This window comes from Polistes canadensis, unplaced genomic scaffold (genome assembly GCF_001313835.1).
Source record: "Polistes canadensis isolate GaletaPanama2010 unplaced genomic scaffold, ASM131383v1 scaffold_201, whole genome shotgun sequence".
Lineage (NCBI taxonomy): Eukaryota > Metazoa > Arthropoda > Insecta > Hymenoptera > Vespidae > Polistes > Polistes canadensis.
Genome location: NW_014569748.1, coordinates 34,801 through 54,388, shown reverse-complemented (window position 1 = coordinate 54,388; position 19,588 = coordinate 34,801). Strand labels below are relative to the sequence as shown.

General features: G+C 31.6%; 2 protein-coding genes across 4 annotated transcripts in view; both read right to left on the bottom strand.

Annotated features, from left to right (window-relative positions):
* Nucleotides 1–560: 560 nt before the first annotated feature.
* Nucleotides 561–1,847, bottom strand: LOC106789756 (translocon-associated protein subunit gamma). The gene is made up of 4 exons (XM_014754232.1): nt 1,496–1,847; nt 1,158–1,285; nt 985–1,076; nt 561–895 (listed from the first exon to the last, which is right to left on the bottom strand). The coding sequence occupies exons 1-4, from the start codon at nt 1,623–1,625 to the stop codon at nt 697–699; spliced, it is 549 nt and encodes a 182-aa protein (XP_014609718.1). The 5' UTR covers nt 1,626–1,847; the 3' UTR covers nt 561–696.
* A 1,424-nt stretch (nt 1,848–3,271) lies between these two features.
* LOC106789755 (inner centromere protein A-like) overlaps nt 3,272–19,588 on the bottom strand; it is a 33,239-nt gene continuing 16,922 nt past the window's right edge. For 2 of the 3 annotated variants that reach the window (XM_014754229.1, XM_014754231.1), the window contains 6 exons: nt 18,119–18,199; nt 11,662–11,992; nt 7,120–7,343; nt 5,513–6,878; nt 4,578–5,054; nt 3,272–4,470 (listed from right to left, as the gene is read on the bottom strand). In XM_014754229.1, the coding sequence (XP_014609715.1) occupies nt 3,727–4,470; nt 4,578–5,054; nt 5,513–6,878; nt 7,120–7,343; nt 11,662–11,992; nt 18,119–18,199 (3,223 nt within the window). In that variant the 3' untranslated portion in view covers nt 3,272–3,726. The remainder of the gene's footprint in view (nt 4,471–4,577; nt 5,055–5,512; nt 6,879–7,119; nt 7,344–11,661; nt 11,993–18,118; nt 18,200–19,588) is intronic. The other variant, XM_014754230.1, reaches the window with a different exon arrangement.

Below are 19,588 nucleotides of genomic sequence, written 5' to 3'. Positions count from 1 at the left end.
GAAAAATTTTTATTTTGTTTTTTCTTTTTGTTTTCTCGTAGAAGAAGTAGAGTACTGTTGCGCGTCAAACATTTTTAGTATTTTTATCACAAACGGGTAAACATTGGGCTTACGATTTAAACGAAAGCATACGTGTCCAGACTTTAGTTCGTTGGTGGATAACTTATTGGCCATTTGCCCATTTTAAACGGGAGACGTATAAAACTTCAGACAGGTCTACGTTGGTCCATGTGTATGTATACATATAAATTGGGTACGATATCTTCTCGTTTTTCTACGACTCGTAAACTACGTTACGTTTTGTGCTAAGCACAGCACGAAGAAGGCTTGCTTGCTGCTTCGTCATTTTGAATTATTTCAACGACTATGGATAATCGTTCCGTACGAATACGTAAGTTGTTAAAGTTCTAATAATTTTCAGGCAAGATAAAATCTCTCACATATATTTATATATACGAGAGCATTTTATCACGATTATGAAATATTTCCATATATTATTTCAATCTAATTCGTCAACGTATGCCAATTTAATCCTAATTTTAATTCATTCATTTCTATGATTTAATTATAGATAATAACACGTTTATTACCTATGTACAATAGTTTTTTTATATAACAAATATTTTATAAAATGGGTGACATTTTTTTTACAAAACAAATGAACGTGGTGGAATTATTGAATTATTATTATTATTATTATTGAGAACCTGTAGATAACAATGCTAACAATGCACTAGTTGCACCAACGGAAAGTATATAATTTACTGCTGGAGAAAATGCTCTTAAGACGTAAAATGAAGACACTATGACAAAGGCGAGGAATAAAGCGTTGTTGTAGAAAATAGAAAAGGTTGTTGCTTCGTAATCAGCGACTTCATTTTTCTTCCACAAAATTCTAAAAAGAAAAAAAACAATAAATAATAATGTATTCATTTTATTAGGAATAATAATATTTGGTATTAGTATTATAAATCAATTTAATACCTTTCATCTTTTTCCTTTTTACTCATTTTCTTATCTTCTGCAAGCTTGCGATTCATTTCCTTGGTAACTGCATCTTCTCTTTTTACTGCAATCTTTTACGTAAAATATTATTTTAGTACAAAGGAATTTAAAATTAATTAAAACATATAATATAATATGCAATTTTAACATACTTTGTGTTTCAGGATGAATTTGGTATTCTTATAAGCAAGTGCAAGAGTGTAAGTGCTTATTAAAGTAACAAATACGAAAGAAGCCAAATTGGCATATAGATCAATCATATGAATCCTCCAGAATAGCCCTGTAATAAATAAATAATCGATTAAATCAAATGATTAACAAACAAATTCAAATTGGAGGTTAATTTCCAAAACGTTTCAACCATAATAAATACCATCGATAAAACGTAAAACCATGAAATAAGATCAACTTAAAATAAAAAGTAAAGTTTCAATCCGTTGAAAGATGACATTTAAAAATAATAAATATTGTAGAAAATGATTGTACTTACAAATTGGTATCGCAGATACTATAAGTGCATTGCCATAAAATAATGCCGAAGATTTAGTAGAAACGTTTCGAGAAAAATCCTGAAGTAATAGTTCTTCCTCTTTGGTAAATGCTTTTGATTTTCCAGACATTATGAATGATTTTTTAATAGAAAACAACTGAATTGACACACGAAAGCTGTTCGTAAGAAAACGAAGTAGCCTTCTGTTAAAAGCCTAACTCGGCGCATGCGCAGTAACGTTTTAAGTGTGGCGCGTGTGACGACGTGTCAAACGAAACGTCACTTCGGTTGGATATACAAGCGGTGCACTCTGGCGGAGTTTGTTAAAATTTAGCCGTCACGTGATGCATCAATGGAGGCAAATTTCAATTTTTTTTCTTACGACTAAACAAGCAACTAGAAAACTTTTTTTTTTATCTATGCACATATCTACAAACATATTGTCTAATTATTAATTTTATCTCTCATAGTTATTAAAGTTTTATTTATTATTTTAATTATCAATTTTAAATATAATTATTTTTATATATATTTATAGGTAATGTAAAAATTGGCAAGACTTTGAAAACGTTGTTTGCTTTATTGTATATTCCTTTTGTCCTCGTAGTAGGTACATTTTAGCATCTAAAATGCTCATTCACAATCCACTGAATTTCTCGCACAGAGTTGCTCTTATCCTTTGTATTTTTCTCTCTTCTATTTCTGTGAATTTTTTTTCTTTTTATATTCTTATTATTCGTGTTTTATTTTTTTATTTTCTTTTTTATTTATTTATTTATTTATTTATTCTATCCTACTCGTACATTCGCTCTTCTTCTCTCTCATTCATAGATAAATAAATTATAGGCTAATATTTACAATATCTTAATAATTTCTTTCTCTTACTTAATAGTCCTTTGTCACTTAATAGAGATGTATTTTGTAAAGAATCTAGAAATATTGAGCTTGGTCTGGTTGATATACTTAATGTATTTGTCATTTTGCTTGTGAATCGTGTACAATGAGTAGATATTATGTATTACACATAAACGTGTACTTTTTTTTGTTTATTCTTTTTGTTTCTTTTAAATTATTTCAAATTTTTTTGCGTCGTAATTATCGAATACGTCTATTCATTTTTGGTGCAGCTTTTAAAATGTTTCATCGTGAACTAGAACGAAAAATCTAAACAAATCATTTTGGCATCACATATAAACGTAAAAATTGATGAAAGTATTCACAACGCTATTTAATTTTTTATTATTTTTTCTTTACCATAAATCGATGAACAGAATTGCGACTATAGTACGATTAAAATAAAGATACTAGAAAAATATTTGAACGCATTATAATTGTAAATTTCCGATAGCTCTCATAGAATATTTCGTTCCATAAATATATATATATATATATATATATATAAAACTTTATCGAGTATTTTTTTTGTTTTTCTTTTTTCTTTCAAATAAAATTAACAACAACGTGAATTATTATTTTTATGATGAATTATTAATTAATATGAGACCGACGAGTATCTTAAAGATTTATCGTAATGACTAACAACCACTTGGCCGAGAATAATATAATTATTATTGATATTCGACAATCGTTACGTGTAATTTCTTCGAAAGTGACAATTTGAATTTGCAAGAGAAGGATTTTTAAATGAATTTCCAATGAAATTAGAAAGAAGAAGAAGAAGAAGAAGAATAAGAAGAAGAAGAAGAGACGTGTTATGATTATTTGTAAAAAAAAAAAAGAAAAAAGAAAAAAAGAAAAGAAAAGGAAAAGAAGCCTGAAAGAAGAAAAACCACGCGTACAAGTAAAAAAAGATTGAAATTCATAATTCAAGGATAGAAAATAAAGAGGCATTGTGTGTTCACGAAAGTTGTACGTACTTTTGGATTCGCATTTGAAATTAGAATCCTTTCTGTAGAAAACGAGCGACTATCCTGCAATTCTCCCCCCAACCCTTCCCTCTCTCTCTCTCTCTCTCTCTCCTCTCTCTCTTTCTTCAATTCTTTTTTCTTCCTCTCCTCACAGATACACGTTAATTCTTAACCTTGAACTCGAATCAAGGAGAACTACATCATAGTCTCGCTACGACTAGTCAAACTATCAAAGTCTAACTGCAAGTAAGGGCAATCGTTTTCACAAAAAGCTGCACTACCGGCCGCTGTTGCACTTCTCCAATTTTGGGTGCGCATAGTATTCGTTAAATAACAGAATACTTCTAGGAGCTCGTTAATGCGCTAGGAACCAGGGCTAGCATTTTCGCTACTTCTCTGTCTTGCCTCGAGCTCTTTGGCAAGCATCGTAGCTTCCCAATCGTTGGCACATTCACTTTTGGTATCATCATCGTCGGTATCGCTAGCAGCAGCTCGAGCAACACCATTACCACCATCACCACCACGTGCACCACCATCACCATCACCACCTTCGTCATTTTCTGATTTGCTACTTTCGCTATTGGATTCCAAATCTATAACTACATCGTCTCTCCACAAACTTTGGGGAACTATAGATCTCGGTAATTCCTGTAATTCTAAAGTTTCTTCCTCGGAATGTTCTTCCCAAGATTTTCTATTGTGCATGGATTCACCGTTCGGCGAAGGTCGTCCATAAGCTCGAGAACGAGTCGTTAAAACTGTATCCACCGAACCATCTCTCATAAATGGATGATCCTCTCCGTCATCGTCGTCATCATCGTCGTCTTCGTCCTCGTCATCGTCGTCGTCGTCTTCTTCATCGTTATCGTCATCATTGTTGTCATCGTCATCGTCCTCATCTTTATTCTCATTATCGTCATCCAAATCTTCCTCGAATGAGGTATCGTGAGCCGTACTGTCATCACCAATACCCATACCCATTGCCTCGTCATTTTTTCTTCTTTCATTTTCTTCCAATTCTTGTATCCTACCTTGAAGTTGGGATATTATTTCGTCCCTCTTGTGAATCTCTAATTCCAGGGAGACGAATTTACTTTGTATGTCTTCCTAAAAATATTAAACAATTTGTTTTTTTTTTTTTTTATTTTTAATTTAATTCGTTACAATTTATTTCGAGAGAAGAAAACAAAACGTATAACATATGATACACTTACCAAACGTGTTTGTATAACTTCTCTAATACCAGACACGAATTCTCCAAGATATTCATCCTCCCGTTTTCTAGTTGCCATTTGCAGAAGATCCCTACTGCCAAGAGGACGGAAAGTTATTTTATTGGGCGGTGACAGCGAGGCCTGTTCCTGAGTTTCGGACAACTGATCCCCGAGAGGATAACTTCCTGGGGGGCTTTGCTCGGACGGCGGACTTTGTAAAGTATATTTATTAAAGGTTACACTTTTAGATAATTTCGTATGTCTAGCGGCATAACCCTCGATAGTTTGTGCTCTCATTAATCGTCTTAATTCAGCAGTAGCAGCTTCGCGATCTGGTATACTCGTTGCTGAAGTATCCGAACTACCCGTTCTACTACTCGCTGAGAGTTTCTTTAAGATGCTCTTTAAATCTCGCCTCTCTAGTGTCTCGTTTTCTGGGGACAATTGTTCCGCCGGCGTTGATGGACTCTTTTGACCCTGTTTTCATTTTTTAAATATCTCACTTCGTTTATGAAACTTTAGACAAGAATATTGTCTTCTTATTCAACGCTAGAACTTTTAAAGTAGTTCAAATAACGAATTATTCATTTCTTCATTTTGGAATTATTGACATTCTTAACAATTGCTTTTTTCTTATTTTTAATTAATTGATATTCAAATTATTCATAATTTCATTATTTCATAATTGATTATTCAAATTATGTATAAGTAAAATAAAAACTTTAATTATTAAATATAATTTGTTGTTAATGATATTAATCAATGGAAAAAGTTGTATTAATAATAAAATATTCCACCTTTAGAAAAACATTTCAGTTAAAAGTATTGAACACTCAAAGGGTTAAGAAAAATTGAATCGATAGTTCTAGCGTTAAATATTTTTCTGACAACAAATATTTGATCCGTATCATAAAATTCATTCAAATATTACGTACCCTTACTTGATTGAGTTTTGCCAGTTTTCTCACGTATTCGATAGCACAGGCTTCGGAATGGCTGCGTGTTAAATTTCCATCGAAAGTAGTGTAATCGGAATTTTCGCCGCAATCCAAGCTAGAACTTCTCACTGCCTTTTCGAGTTCGGCAAGTTTTTGCCTTTCGTTTAATATTTTGAGCTTTTTAACGAACGGTAGGCCACAATATTCAGGAGACAGATCGTCAACGGAAGCGTACATCTTAGTTTGTTGTCTTAGATGTGCAAGACTATGTTGTTGTTTGGTTCGCGGTTTCTTAATTGGTGAACTTCTTTGTGGGGAATTATCCTTTAACGTAGAAGACGACATCAAAGAAGTTGCGGTTGTTGTAGTAGTAGTAGTCAAGGAAGCATCTTTTAGCATTGCCCAAGGTTTTTTAACGTTGGTAGTACCATTTGACATAACAATATTATTAGTTGTTGATAAATTGTCTATCGATGTAACGGCTGTTGGAATTTTGGGCATAACCATAACGTTATTAGAAGATTGGGTTGGTTGTCGTTTATCCAATAAGGATGATACTTTTGGTATAGAAATTTTCTCGACGATCTTTTGCTGTTGCTGTTGTTGTTGTTGTTGTTGTTGCTGTTGTTGGGTTTCTTTCGTAACGTCATCCGAAATATTTTCCGTAACAATCGAATTCTTCGATATTAATAATGGTTGTTCCTTAATCGTGGATTCCTTTTCCGCTTGAGCTTGTGCCTCTTGTTCGTTTCTAACTTTTAACAGGAGTACCCTTTGCGTGAACGACAAATTAGGATTTGTCGGGACAAGTGCTTCAGTTGGCGGTGGTTGTTGTTCAGACGCGTGCACTTGTGTCTCCATTAGATTACGTCTCTCCTCCCGTTCTTCTTTCTCTTTGAGTAATTTCAGTCTTGATAAAAGAGGTAATCCAGCACCCAGTGGTGATACAGGTGGTTCTTGCATAGTATTTGTTATCATTGGTTCTTGCACGTCTTCCGTCGTCTTATGTCGTTGTCTTTTCATTGAACAATACGGTGTTTTAGATGTCAATGGTTGCAATTCTAGACTCTCATCCGGTCTAGTATTACGTCTACTTTTTCTTAAAACGTTTTTCCAAACTTTGACGTCGCTCTTTAACTTGTCGACAATTCTTTTACCGGTACTATTGTCAGACGAATCGTGGCCGGGTGAGGTTGGTTGTCTCGATGCTCGAGCAACCCTTTGTGCTTCCATCAAACGTTTCCTACCGAGATTTTGTAAAATTTCTTGTGCTTCTGGATAATCTTTCATTGCTGCTAATACATCCTCGCGCGATAAACTGAATAATTCCGAATAACCAACCGAACGGACGTCAGCTGTTCGCCTGTAATTTAATATTCCCGTATTTAATTTACATTTAAAAAAGAAAACAAAAACACGTGTATGTGTGTAACAGTCAAATTTTATAATCATTTCAGATAAAATGAAAAAAAAAATATTGCTCGCGAAATAGGATATAAATTGATCGACAAAATATTTCATTAAAATTTTGATATTCCAATCGTAGATATAATTGTTATTTGACAAAAAAAAACATTAACGTTTATTTATTATTTATAACTCACTTATTTAATCCGTCGAGATTGAGTATGCCTATTTCACCAAAAAAGTCACCAGCTTTCATCGTAGTAAGAACTCTTCCAGTTTCGCTGATTACCTCGAGTATACCGTCAGCTATTATGAACATTTCTCTTGCTACTTCACCCTTACGGCATATAGAATCACCGGGTGTGAAGATGTAGGCTTTCATTTTTAACACGAGGTCGTGCAAAAATTCTGGTTGACATTCCTGAAACAGTACCGTGTGTTTTTTTCTCCTTTTTTCTTTCTTTCTTTCTTTCTTTTCTTTCTTTCTTTCTTTTCTTTCTCTTTTCCTTTTGTTCTTTTTTCTTTTTGTCAAACGATAAAATACATCAACAACCAAATATCACGATAAAAGGGAATACGAATTTTATTTTAATCATAATATAATAAAAAAAGCAAAAAATTTAAAACGTCGCATTTATTTGAACATAAGTCAACTTCTTTTACATTTCATACATTCGTGTAAATATTTTTGCTGGATTTATTAATTAAAGGTCATTACTAAATGTGAGAAGACCTTATTGAAATGTTCATAGTCGTAATTAAAAGTGACACGCAAATCTGCCAATTACGGTTTAATAAATTCTTTTGCCATTTTTTGGTTCGTTTTTCTTTTTTTTCTGTATATGTAATTTTTTTTCTTTGAACAGTACGAACGAACGCATATATGTGTCAGGCGAATGTTACTATTCGGAGATAAATGTATTCGGTAAAAATAATTATCAACGTAATAATTATATCAACTTACTCGCGTTTACATGTTAGACGAATTTTTTATTTTTAACCATAAACTATAATGCAAGAGAGAAAAATTATATTTATACGCGTATAACAAATAAATCCATATACTTACGTGAATTTAATTAAAAACAATTCAAATCGAATTTTATATATATATCGAAACGCATAAATAATATTCTTTTTTCTCTCGAAAGCGAATTGACTTTTATTTGCAACGAAAATTCGACGTTTCGTTTTTTTTCCACACAGAAATAAACAATTTTTCATGTCAACCCTAGTGTTTTACGTGGGATTATTAATGGTACTCGTAATATGGAAAAAAATATAATGTATTTTATTCGCGATGCATTTTTTTTTTTTTTAAATCTAAATCCTTTTTACCATAGCTCTCTCTCTCTCTCTCTCTCTCTTTCTCTCTCTCTCTCAAAAGAATAAATGAAACGTTCAAATATTATTTTTAAGAGTAAGATAGATTAATAAGATAAGTAAAAAAGCAAAATATAAACGGAGTGAGAAATAGAAAGAAAACCATTGGATACCATTGGATACCATCGGTGAAATCTATATGTCCATCATAAACTCACGTGGGATAAGAGTAGAAAAAAAAAAAAAAAAGAAAATAGTCAGTTAAGTAACGTTCTTTGAAACGATAGTTTACGAGCCATCTCACGTAGCTTTTTACAATTTCTGGTAGCGTGGTAGCTTTATAAAATTTGCGATAGAACGTAGTTAGAATTTTTAACTCGTATATCCTAGTTGTCAGACATTTCGTCTAGTGCTATCAGAAAAATTGGCAATAAGCGAATTTACATACCTTTTAAGATTAAAACGTACGTTGTTGAAACTTTTCGGATGATTTTTTTTCAAATCAAATCTATTATCACTTTCTTTCGTAATTTATCGTTAAATCGATACTTTATATTATTTTCAGATCGTAAATAAATCATTTTGTAAAGCTTCTAACCGATCCTGTACAATACTCGTTTCATGTGTAACATATATTTTATTCAATTATATTGAATGAATGAATGAATGAATGAATAAATGATAAAAAAGAAAAAATGAATTAAAACGAACAAATTTTGAACTTTAAATAAGTCCACTATGATTTAATACAGACTTCTGGTGGATTAAAAATGTATACATGATTTTTTTGTTTAAATCTTTCAACATTATATTCGTTCCTTTTCTTTGTTTTTAAATAATAAAACAAATTTATTAAGAATTCTCATAGCTTGTCTTGTTCTTTGCATTATTTTAATTATCATTTTGTTTTTCGATTTTATTTGTGTTACGTTGAAGAATTATTAAAAAATGCACGAAGACGTGTTTGAATGAAAAATGGAAAAGAAAAAACACAAAAAAAGAAAAGAAAAGAAATAATAAAATAAAACGGGGGGTTTAAACTTGAAAAGAAAAAAAGGTTATAGGGGATCGTATCGGTGACTCCTCCTCCTCCTCCACCTCCTCCTTCTTCTTCTTCTTCTTCTTCTAATTCTTCTCAGTCGATAAGAACGATTCAATTTTTTTATTCTTCCCTTTCTTTTCTTTTCCTTTTTATTTCTTTTTTTTTTCTTTTTATTTTTTTCTTATCCTTTTCTTTTTCTATTTCGTTGTAGGTTGTCTATATGAGAGAAAGAGGAGTCGTTGGGAGTGGGTGGCACTCTCGGTGTAATGGAAATTCTTCGGATATTATTTTCACGATGACGGCCGCGTTGCCAATAGTCCTCCTCCCGATCTAACGTTTTCCTTTTTCCTTCCTTCCTTCCTTCCTTCCTTCCTTCCTTCCTTCCTTCTTTTCTTCTTTCTTCTCTCCTCTTTTCCTTTTACAATTTTTTTTGTTCTTTTCTCTTATATTCTCCGCCTTTTTCTTCCTTCCCTCATCTACCTTCTTCTTTCAAATCTTTTCTTCGTACCAAGTGTCAACGAAGCTTTTATGACGAATCGATCTACATACTTTTTCTTTCCAAAGAAAAGTATAAAAATTCATTCCTATTCTATTTCTTTTTCAACTTTTTTCTCTTCTTATTTTTATATATATATATATATATATATATACTTTTTCACGGTATACCATTTCAAAGTATTTCAATTTTTCTCACACATTTTTCTTTTAATATTAATAAAATATTGTATATTCATATTTTAATATATCAAGTGTAATTTTCACAATATATTGAGATAATTTTTTTTTTTTTACTATTATGAAATTTAAATATATATTTTTGAAAGAATCTTTTTTTTCTTTCTCCTCTTAGAGATAAATTTAATAACAAACAGAATCGTAAGTTTTGTTCTGGGAGGTTGCTGGGTTTGGGGGGTTGGAAGAGGGATGATAGGCGGGCAAAACTATTTTGAGAAAAACTTTTCCGAAAGAAGATTTCTTTCGTTCTCTCCCTTCGACGAGATTGTTTGTTTTACTTTTTCCTTGCGTGTATCTAAAACGTTTGTGGGGGAGAAAAAAAGAGAAAGGAATAGAAAGAAAAAAAAAAAGCCGCCCCATCCTTATCTTCCCTTCTTCGAAATTTTGTACAAAGCGGATAAAGTCGGAAGTTTTCGTACGTTGTACAATAAAAAAAAAAAAAAGAAACGATCTCGTTCGCAGATCGATTGTTCTTTTCTACAATACGACGAACGATGCTTCGAAAATCCTCGAAAATATATATGGGTACCATAGCTTTTCCCCTCTCTCTCTCTCTCTCTCTCTCTTGTTTTATTTTTTCCCCTTTTCTCGTATTTCGTACGAATATAAAAACTCTTCTATCGAACGTTTCAGACGTCGATATTCCCTCCTTCCTCTCTTTCCCTTTCTTCCCCTCAACGATAAAAATAACAAGCAAAAATTGTAAAAGATCGTAGAAAATTTCGAATTGCTCGTTGAATGGTCTGGTGGTGGTGGTGATGATGGTGATGGTGGAGGAGAAGGAGGGGGTCAGCTTTCTTGAGTTAGAACGAATTCTAAAGGAGAATCTTCTTTTGAGTTATTCTAACGTGAATGTGTGTACTCTCTGGGCTTTTACAAAAACTGTATCGATCGTAAAGGAGGAGGTTGTTGCCGAGTGCTGGACCATTAAGTAAATTTCACCTCGTTCCGGGTCACGTGAAATAAAACGAGAACAACTATCAAAATATTCTATCATTAATTGACTACGCGTTAACGTGGTAATTATTATTATTATTATTATTATTATTTTTTGTTTTTTTTTTTCTTTAAGAAACTCAAAGAGATAAATGATCGCAATGATTGCAAGAACGATTAAGTATTAATAATTATTTTTTGAATCAATTAATACAACAACAACAATAACAACAACAACAACTGGATATTTATGTTTGTTTTTTTTTCTCAAAATATCTTTATCATTATTCCACACATTTTATTCTCGCAAATGTCTTACTCTCTTTTCCAAACTCGAATATAATTTATTCGTGAAAGGATCCAGAAAGTATTGTACTTGAGTATGCCAGAAGCAAAGCATTACTGTAACAAGCTAGGTCAATCGTATATGTAAGAACGGAAGCATGGAACTGGAATCAAAAAAGGGGAGAGAATCGAAATAATGAATCCAGATATATAATAGAAGGATCTATAAAATGTACTATAAGAAATGCATGAAGAATTAAAGAGAATGTGCTAAAAGAAAAAAAAGAAACAAAATAAATAAAGATGATATAAAAAGAAAGTATATACTCGGCAACTTCTTCTTCTTCATCTTTCCCTTCTTAATAATTACACAAAAAAAAAAAGAAGAAGAAGAAAAAGAGATCGAATATGATCTCACCTGAAAAATGGTAACCTTCTTGAGTACCGCAAGATTGACGTGTAAAGCGAGTTCTGTCTTGAGTTTATCAGGAAGTAGACCCAAAGCGGTGTTGATATCACCGCCACCTTGTATTCTACCACGTGACCAGCTGTAGTCGTACCACCTTAGAACCCTCCTTTTCATTCCCCCAGGTACTTTGTGATGTCTCATATAAGTTTTCGCGCCGTCAAGCAGTCTCTCGAACTCCAAACGATTAGCGTTCCTGTTGGTGATCACGTTTCCAACCTGTCCGACGATCGTTGCGAATATGAAGACTCCGATCAGGTAGCTGACTATCGTGAAGACATACCTGCGAATCATGAACCGAGAAAAAGAGCCAATCAGTCCAAGATGGATGTGATCAGTGTCCTCGATGATTTTTGACGAGCGGCCCCCGCCGGAGCCTTTCTCATTTTCTTTATTCATCATAATCCATCCCTTTCTTTTTTTCTTTCTTCCTTCCTTCCTTCCTTCCTTCCATCCCTTCTTTCTTTTTTTATTTATTTTTTTATTTCTTTATTATTATTATTATTATTATTATATAGATTCCTGCAATCTTCATTCCTCCCTCTCTCATTCCGTTTCACTCACTCATTGACTCGCTCGCTCGCACTTTTTTACACGTATACATAGAACATACACACTTGCACGAACAAATATACGCTTATATATATACACATACACACACACTTTCCTGATTTCTTTCAAACGCATTGATGCACCATACCAGCAGCTTCTAGTTTTACTTTTTATCTCTGTCATATACATACACACGTTTCCTTCTTCTATGTACTTGTTCTGCTTCTTCTTCTTCTTCTTCTTCTTTTTCCTCTTCTTCTTCTTCTTTTTACTCTTTTATACATACACACATACATACACGTACCACATATGTAAACTTTCTCTCTCTCTCTCTCTCTCTCTTTCTCACTGTTTTGTTCCACGTTCCTTCCATACCAAAAATTCTCTTCCGTCTCGTTTCCTTTCCACCCTTCCGGCACGAAATTCTTCCTCCTTTGATGACCTCGAACTCTCTTTTACCATTCTCTATATCTTTTCTTTTTCAGTCACGTTCTCTCTCTCTCTCTCTCTCTCTCTCTCTCTTTTATACACTGACATACACTCACACGCATACAAAAACACATTCTCGCATCTACATCCACCTTCCCTCCCCCTCTTTTTCTTTCGAACCCGTTTATTTCCCTTTTCTCTCATTCTCTTTGGCTTACTCGTTGCTTTCTCGAGAATTTTCTTACGTTTTCAACCCTCTATATGCGCGATATTTTTTCAGTCAATACGCCTATTTCCTCTCTCTCCCCCTCTCTCTCTCTCTCTCTCTCTCTCTTATTAATATTATTATTATTATTATTATTATTTTGTTCTCTTCTTCTGCTTTTTTTTAACCCAAAGGAATATCGTAGATCGTCCTATCTTGTTCTCTCACCGTTTGCCCTTTACCCTCCCTATTCATCCAACTAATTCGATCATCGTATTTTCCGACTTAATGAAACTTTCCGATGCGATGCGATACGATAAGATAAGATACGATACGATATTGTCGAACGTTTGCGTCATTTATTCCACATACGTAATAATATAATATAAGGAAAAAAGCATCGTTAGAAGAAAATTCACACACATTCGTCCAAGCGAATATATATTTATAATATTCTCATTCCCTTGATCGATGACGTGCCGCCTTTTACGTCATAACCCAAGATCGATGATGATGCTTCTTTGACCCTTTGACGCGGTATTACGATGTACCACCTTTTATTTTATTTTTTTTTTTTTGCTCTCTCCATGTATAAGGAAATAATTGAAATTTTTTTACAAATTCTCTCTTCGAATTTTTTTTTCTTTTTTTTATAATATTTTATTCTTTTTTTTATTTTTGTCCTCATATCGAACAGAGAGGATCTTATTTTTCTTTCGTAAACGAGTTAAAAATTAAAATACAAATTTAGATAAATCTTGTATCTGAGAGATTTAGATATTTGAAAAATTTATTCGAATTTAATATAAAACGTGGTAATAGATTCGAATAAATTATCAGATTAGAAAGAAAGAACGTTTTGATTTGATATAACAGAAAAGTATAATTTTTTCTTTTTCCCCCTTTATAAAAATGTATCTACGTTTTCTCGGATTAAATAACTTATAACAAATAGAATTTAATTAATGAATAATTATTATATAATAAGAAAAATATTTTTTCTATATTATTATTTTTTAATAATCGAAAAAAAGAAAGATCATATATATTACGTTTGTTTTATTATATTTTGACTGAAGATAGTTATGGACCACCCTACTCGATCGTATAAACGTATCGAGTTTATCGAAGAAATTGAGAAGGAATCAGAAGCCCGAGGCTAAAGTCCATGGAACTGAGAAATTAGGTTTACGATTTGACCTCAGGTGAAGTTATGCTAGTATGGTATCGCGAGGATTTGCACTAACGTGAAATAGTTTTCAATGTATTAGAATGAAATGAACTTGTATCCGGTTTCACGTCTAGTGAACCCATCTTATCCTTGATATATCGATTTTAATTACAAAATAATTAATTATCCAAATTAAAATTAATTAACCTGAAAGTAACATAGTCGGTATTCGCGTTCGATTTATCGATCAATCGAACTAATTATTGATACAAAAACACACGTTCAGTAAGATTTATTTCTTATTTATCAAACGTTAAATAAATTTTTCAACGTCATATAGTTGAGAATGTTCATTTGAATTTTACGAATAAGAGAATAGTTTTCCTTTATATATTTCTCGTCAAATACGTTTACCTGATACGATACGTTAAAGACATTTTCGAATTGATCGATATACCAAATTTCACTAGAACTGATTTAAAAATACGTTCTATCTGATAACTGAATATCTATAAAATGCATAAATCGTTAAAGAGAGAGAGAGAGAATAGAGAGACTAGCATGAGATGATTGTATATACATTTATGTAGAATGTATCTGAAATATTCGTATTAGGAATATTGCTGTGATCTCGGAAATTCTAAAGAATCGATTGATCGTATCCATCTGTATAAAATATTTGTAAAGATCCTTTCGAGAAATATTGAGAATATTGCATTTAAATCTATCGTAAAATGTTGTCAATCGTTGAACTAATAAATATATTTATTATTTTCCCTTTCTTTAAATAATTAAATTATTCTCGATTAAAGATATTGAAAAACAGATTTTTGAATATATCTATATATATAAATTTTAAATTTTCTATTATAATTGCAATGAACAATTTCTTGTTCTAACGCGTGGAATAAGAAAAAGAGAGAGAGAAAAATAAAGAAAAAAAGAATCTTGATAGAAATTTTCTTTCATTTCACGAAGGAACGAACACAAATAGTTTAATCGAAGTAATTCCCTCTCTTACGGCGGAAATCATTTACCTTAGTGTAATCTGTCTCTCATTTTTTCTTTTTTTTCTTTTTACTTTTTCTCTCTCTCTTAAGTAAGAAATTCATCGGGTTGGTGGTCATTACATCTTTCGATATCCTACTCTCTGGTCCGAAGGAATCAGGATTTTAATTCCAAGAGGATTAGCGTTCTCTCTACTTCCGACGAAATCTACTTGTCGCGGGTTTTTCCGATGTTACTTTTTTTTCTTTTTTTTTTTTCAAATTGCACGAATCCGTTCTCCTAGATCCTTCAAAACGAGCAACTATTCTCAACAATATTCGTTCGATTTTACGAAATTTAATTTATTCGAATAAAAAAAGAAAGATAAAAATAAAAAAAAGAAAATATCTAATCGAATTATAATAACTCATAATTGAAATGGATTTATAACATATATGTATATATATATATATATATATATATATATATATATATATACTTTCTTGACTGTAGAAACAAATATGATGACTAAACAAACGATCGTAATTAAGTTAGTTTATCACACCCCCTATCCGAATGTGCCATCGAATCTGCATTTAGTATTGGCAAACTAGCATTCGTCCTGTTGAACATGACATCGACGACTAATTACTTGGACAACGTGAATATCACTTGGATTATTCGTACAGGATAATGGGCATGATTGAAGCACGGTTTATTCGATGAAACGTCGAACAGGACAACTCGTTTATAAGTGGAATAATAATGAACTCTATCGTATCGTATAACCACGGATGAGAACTAACATACTCACACATACACACACATAGATACACATATATACAAAAAAAAACACTTAGGTTTGTATAGTATGTGTATATTAAAAAAAGAAATAAATGAACGATTTTACAATCGTAACTTTCAATGTTGTATCATATTTTTTTTTGTTTAACCTAGTTATTTGTTTCTTTTTTTTTTGCTTTATTTAATTTTGTCACATAGTATGTGTATATTAAAAAAAAAAAAAATATGTTGTATCATATTTTTTGTTTAACTTATAGTAATTTGTTACTTTTTTTTTTGTTTTATTTAATTTTGTCACAGCTATCGAATTCGAAATGAAAAAAACAAACAACAAAACAATTGTTATCATTGATATTATAGTTGAAAAACGATATAATTTTATCCATTAGGTTAAATCGTTTTTTATCTTATTCGGATGGTGGGTGGATTATCGATTGGTTGTTACAAAACGAAATCTGCTTCTAGAGTGTCTGCACTTTATCCTTTCGATTAATCGATCGACGATGAAAAGGGGTTTGCGGGAATGCGGGATTCGCGAAAAAGCCCATGGCTTAGCGTAGTTATATAGCTTTTCATAGAGAGTACATCGACTAAATGACGATTCCTCTCCAGGGTGGGATTATACTTGTTACTAGAAAATCGAGTAATTCGTTCGTTGAAAAATTATACTTACTAAAGTCGAATTTACGCGAAAAAAGGGGGTTCCGTTTTAACATTTATTTTAACATGAGAGATCAATATATGAACTTATTATTGAATTAAACGATCAAAAATAATATCATTGAAGTATCACTTTTACTCGAAAATGATTTCTTTATTTTTGATAGAAAACTTCCGTGCGCGAAGTTAAACAATAACGACACAACGAAAAAAGATGAATTTATTATTGAATTAAACGATCAACAATAATATCATTGAAGTATCAATTTTCTTTTTTTTTTTTTTTTTTTTTTTTTTTAAAAAAAAAAAAAAAAAAAAGAAGAGAGAAGAAGATGAAAAAGTAGACAAAATAATACGAAATAAGAATAAACCAAGCACGTGATTTATTCGTTATATATGTATATATGTGTATATAATACTTTTTTAATGAAAAAAAAGAAAAAATATAATCGCGTATATAAAATCGAATTGAAATGAAACCCTTTAAATTGAAGTGGATATAATGGGAAACACTTGGAACGATCGTTTAACGCCCTACGTATTTCCTTGTGGGTAATTAAGGAATACATCGGAATAGAATTGTCTAATCGCGTGTTTACTAGTAATAGCCAAACATAGATTAATTAACTAGACCCTTGTCTTCTCCTACCGCAACGACCACGAACCATTGTCTAATCGTATTGCTCGATTTGTCGTTATGTACATCCAGTTAAATACAGGATCAACTTCCTGTCTTCTCATTCGTCGTTATTCACATGATTATTCTAACTAATCTTTATTTTAGTTCAATTTAAAACTTGTAATATGTATAGGTATATATTAATGCGATTCTTACCTGTTATCTTTCTTGTTTCTTTCTTTCTTTCTTTCTTTACACATTCTCAATCAAATTTTCATTCACCTTTGTTTTCTCATTCGTTCTCTCTTATCATTCTTACTCCATCATCACAACATATCATCTCATTGATTCATTATTAAAATACTAAGCGTTACATCATAAATGCGAAAGAAATAAAATAATTGTATATTTTTGTCTCTATTCAACAAAATGAATATCAATGCGAGATAATTGTATTGCAAGTTAAAAATTTATCTCATCTCGATTTAAAAATATAAATCGTGTATACGCGTGCACAAATATATATGATCATTTTCTTATCATATCGTTATCTTATTAACAATTATTAATTATTCAATTATATTTCTATAATAACATTTTCTCAAATTAGTAAATAAATCAATTATTTCATAAATTTCAATATATACATATGTATACACACATACACACGAGTTTATAGTATATATATATATATATATATATATATATATGATATAATTTGAATAATAATAAGAAAAATTCAATCATAAATATCTTTAGCATTTATGATTAACGATTTGGTATAAATTTCTTTCACACCCTTGACAATCTTTCACACCCCTTTCTTACGTTCGTTCGATTATATATTTCTCTTTTTTTCCCCTTTAACAACCCGTTCCCGAACCCGACCCCGGTTTCTTTCGTTCGATTTTTCTTTTTTATGTATTTTTTTTTTTCTTGTTTCTATTTTTTTGTTTTTTTGTTCAAGGAACGATACAAATACCCTCCGTTATGCTTGAACTGCAGTAGCCGGGACAGTCGGCCGCGACGAGCGAGGCTCCGGGGATTGCCGCCCGTAAAGACTCTGCCAACACAACAACAACAAAGCCGCTTTCACGAGTCTAATTTCTAAGATACTAATTCGCTAAACAAAAAAAAAAACAAAAAAAAAGAAAAGAAAATAAACTACTTTGAAAAAAATCAAAACCACACACGCACACTTCAAAGAGACAATTGGTTGAGGGTGGGCTCGAAATTGGGAAAAATAATAAACTACTTTGAAAAACAAAATCACACACGCGCGCACACTTCAAAGAGACAATTGGTGAGGGTGTGGGTGTGTGGGGAGGGGAGGTTTGAAACCCTCGATGTTGTTTGTCCCTTTGTTTCATTTGATTTCTCTTCAAAAATTTGATATTTTAACGTTTAGACACTTTTTTAACATCAAATTATTTTTTGATAACGAATCTCGTGTCTTCCTTTTTTTTAAATCGGGACTAAGAAAGTGGGTGGATGTGGGGTGGAAGAGGAAGGGGAAGAGAAAATGGTTTGTTTTTATACATTTGAAAAGATTTACGATCAATCTCACGATCTCATGAAAATCATTTACGATTCAAGTTATTTTCGTTCGATTTGATCGAAATTTATTCGAAATTATTTGATTATCATGATACGAACGAAAATATAGTTAAGTGTTTTAGCGTATTTTATATTCGTGAGTAAATTATTATATTATATTTCTCCTCGAGATAGTTTTAAAATTTAATTATATTTATATTTATATTTCCATTAAACTTACAATTAAATTTTGCAATATAATCCAACTCACCTTTTATTAACGATAACTTATCTCTCTAAATAGTCATTTTGATTCTTTTTCTTTTTCTTATTCTTATCCCCTTCCTCAAAATACTCTTTCTCTCTCTCTCTCTCCCCCATTGTCTTACTAATAAATCAAACAAGAAATATTCTTTCCTATTGTTCGATATCATAAAACACAATATATATATATAGATATATATATATCGAAAGAAAATATTTACGTTCGGTTTATCTTTTGGAAAATGCAAAGAAAACTTTTCTCGTACGATATTATATAGATCTTATTCGTCACGTTCTCCGTAATAATATCGAGCACTGAGAAGAAGAAGAAGAAGAAATTCGTTGAATGTTATCGCGTAAAAAGCAAATATATTCTCTGCGTGTAACATTTTTCACATGTCACTACGATGTCCTAACGTTACCATAGTGAAATATTATCACCTACCGCTTCTTATCGCCACGGAGCATAGAATATTTTGCAAAAATAACTATGATGAGATGCTCTTATAGTCGTACATATTTTATTACGAGAGAAAGAGAGAGAGAGAGAGATAGAGATAGAGAGAAGCGAGGAGGATTTTGCACGAGAAAGCTTTGTACCATATTAAAGCTTTTTATCTTATCTAGATTTAAAAAAAAAAAAATCTTTTAT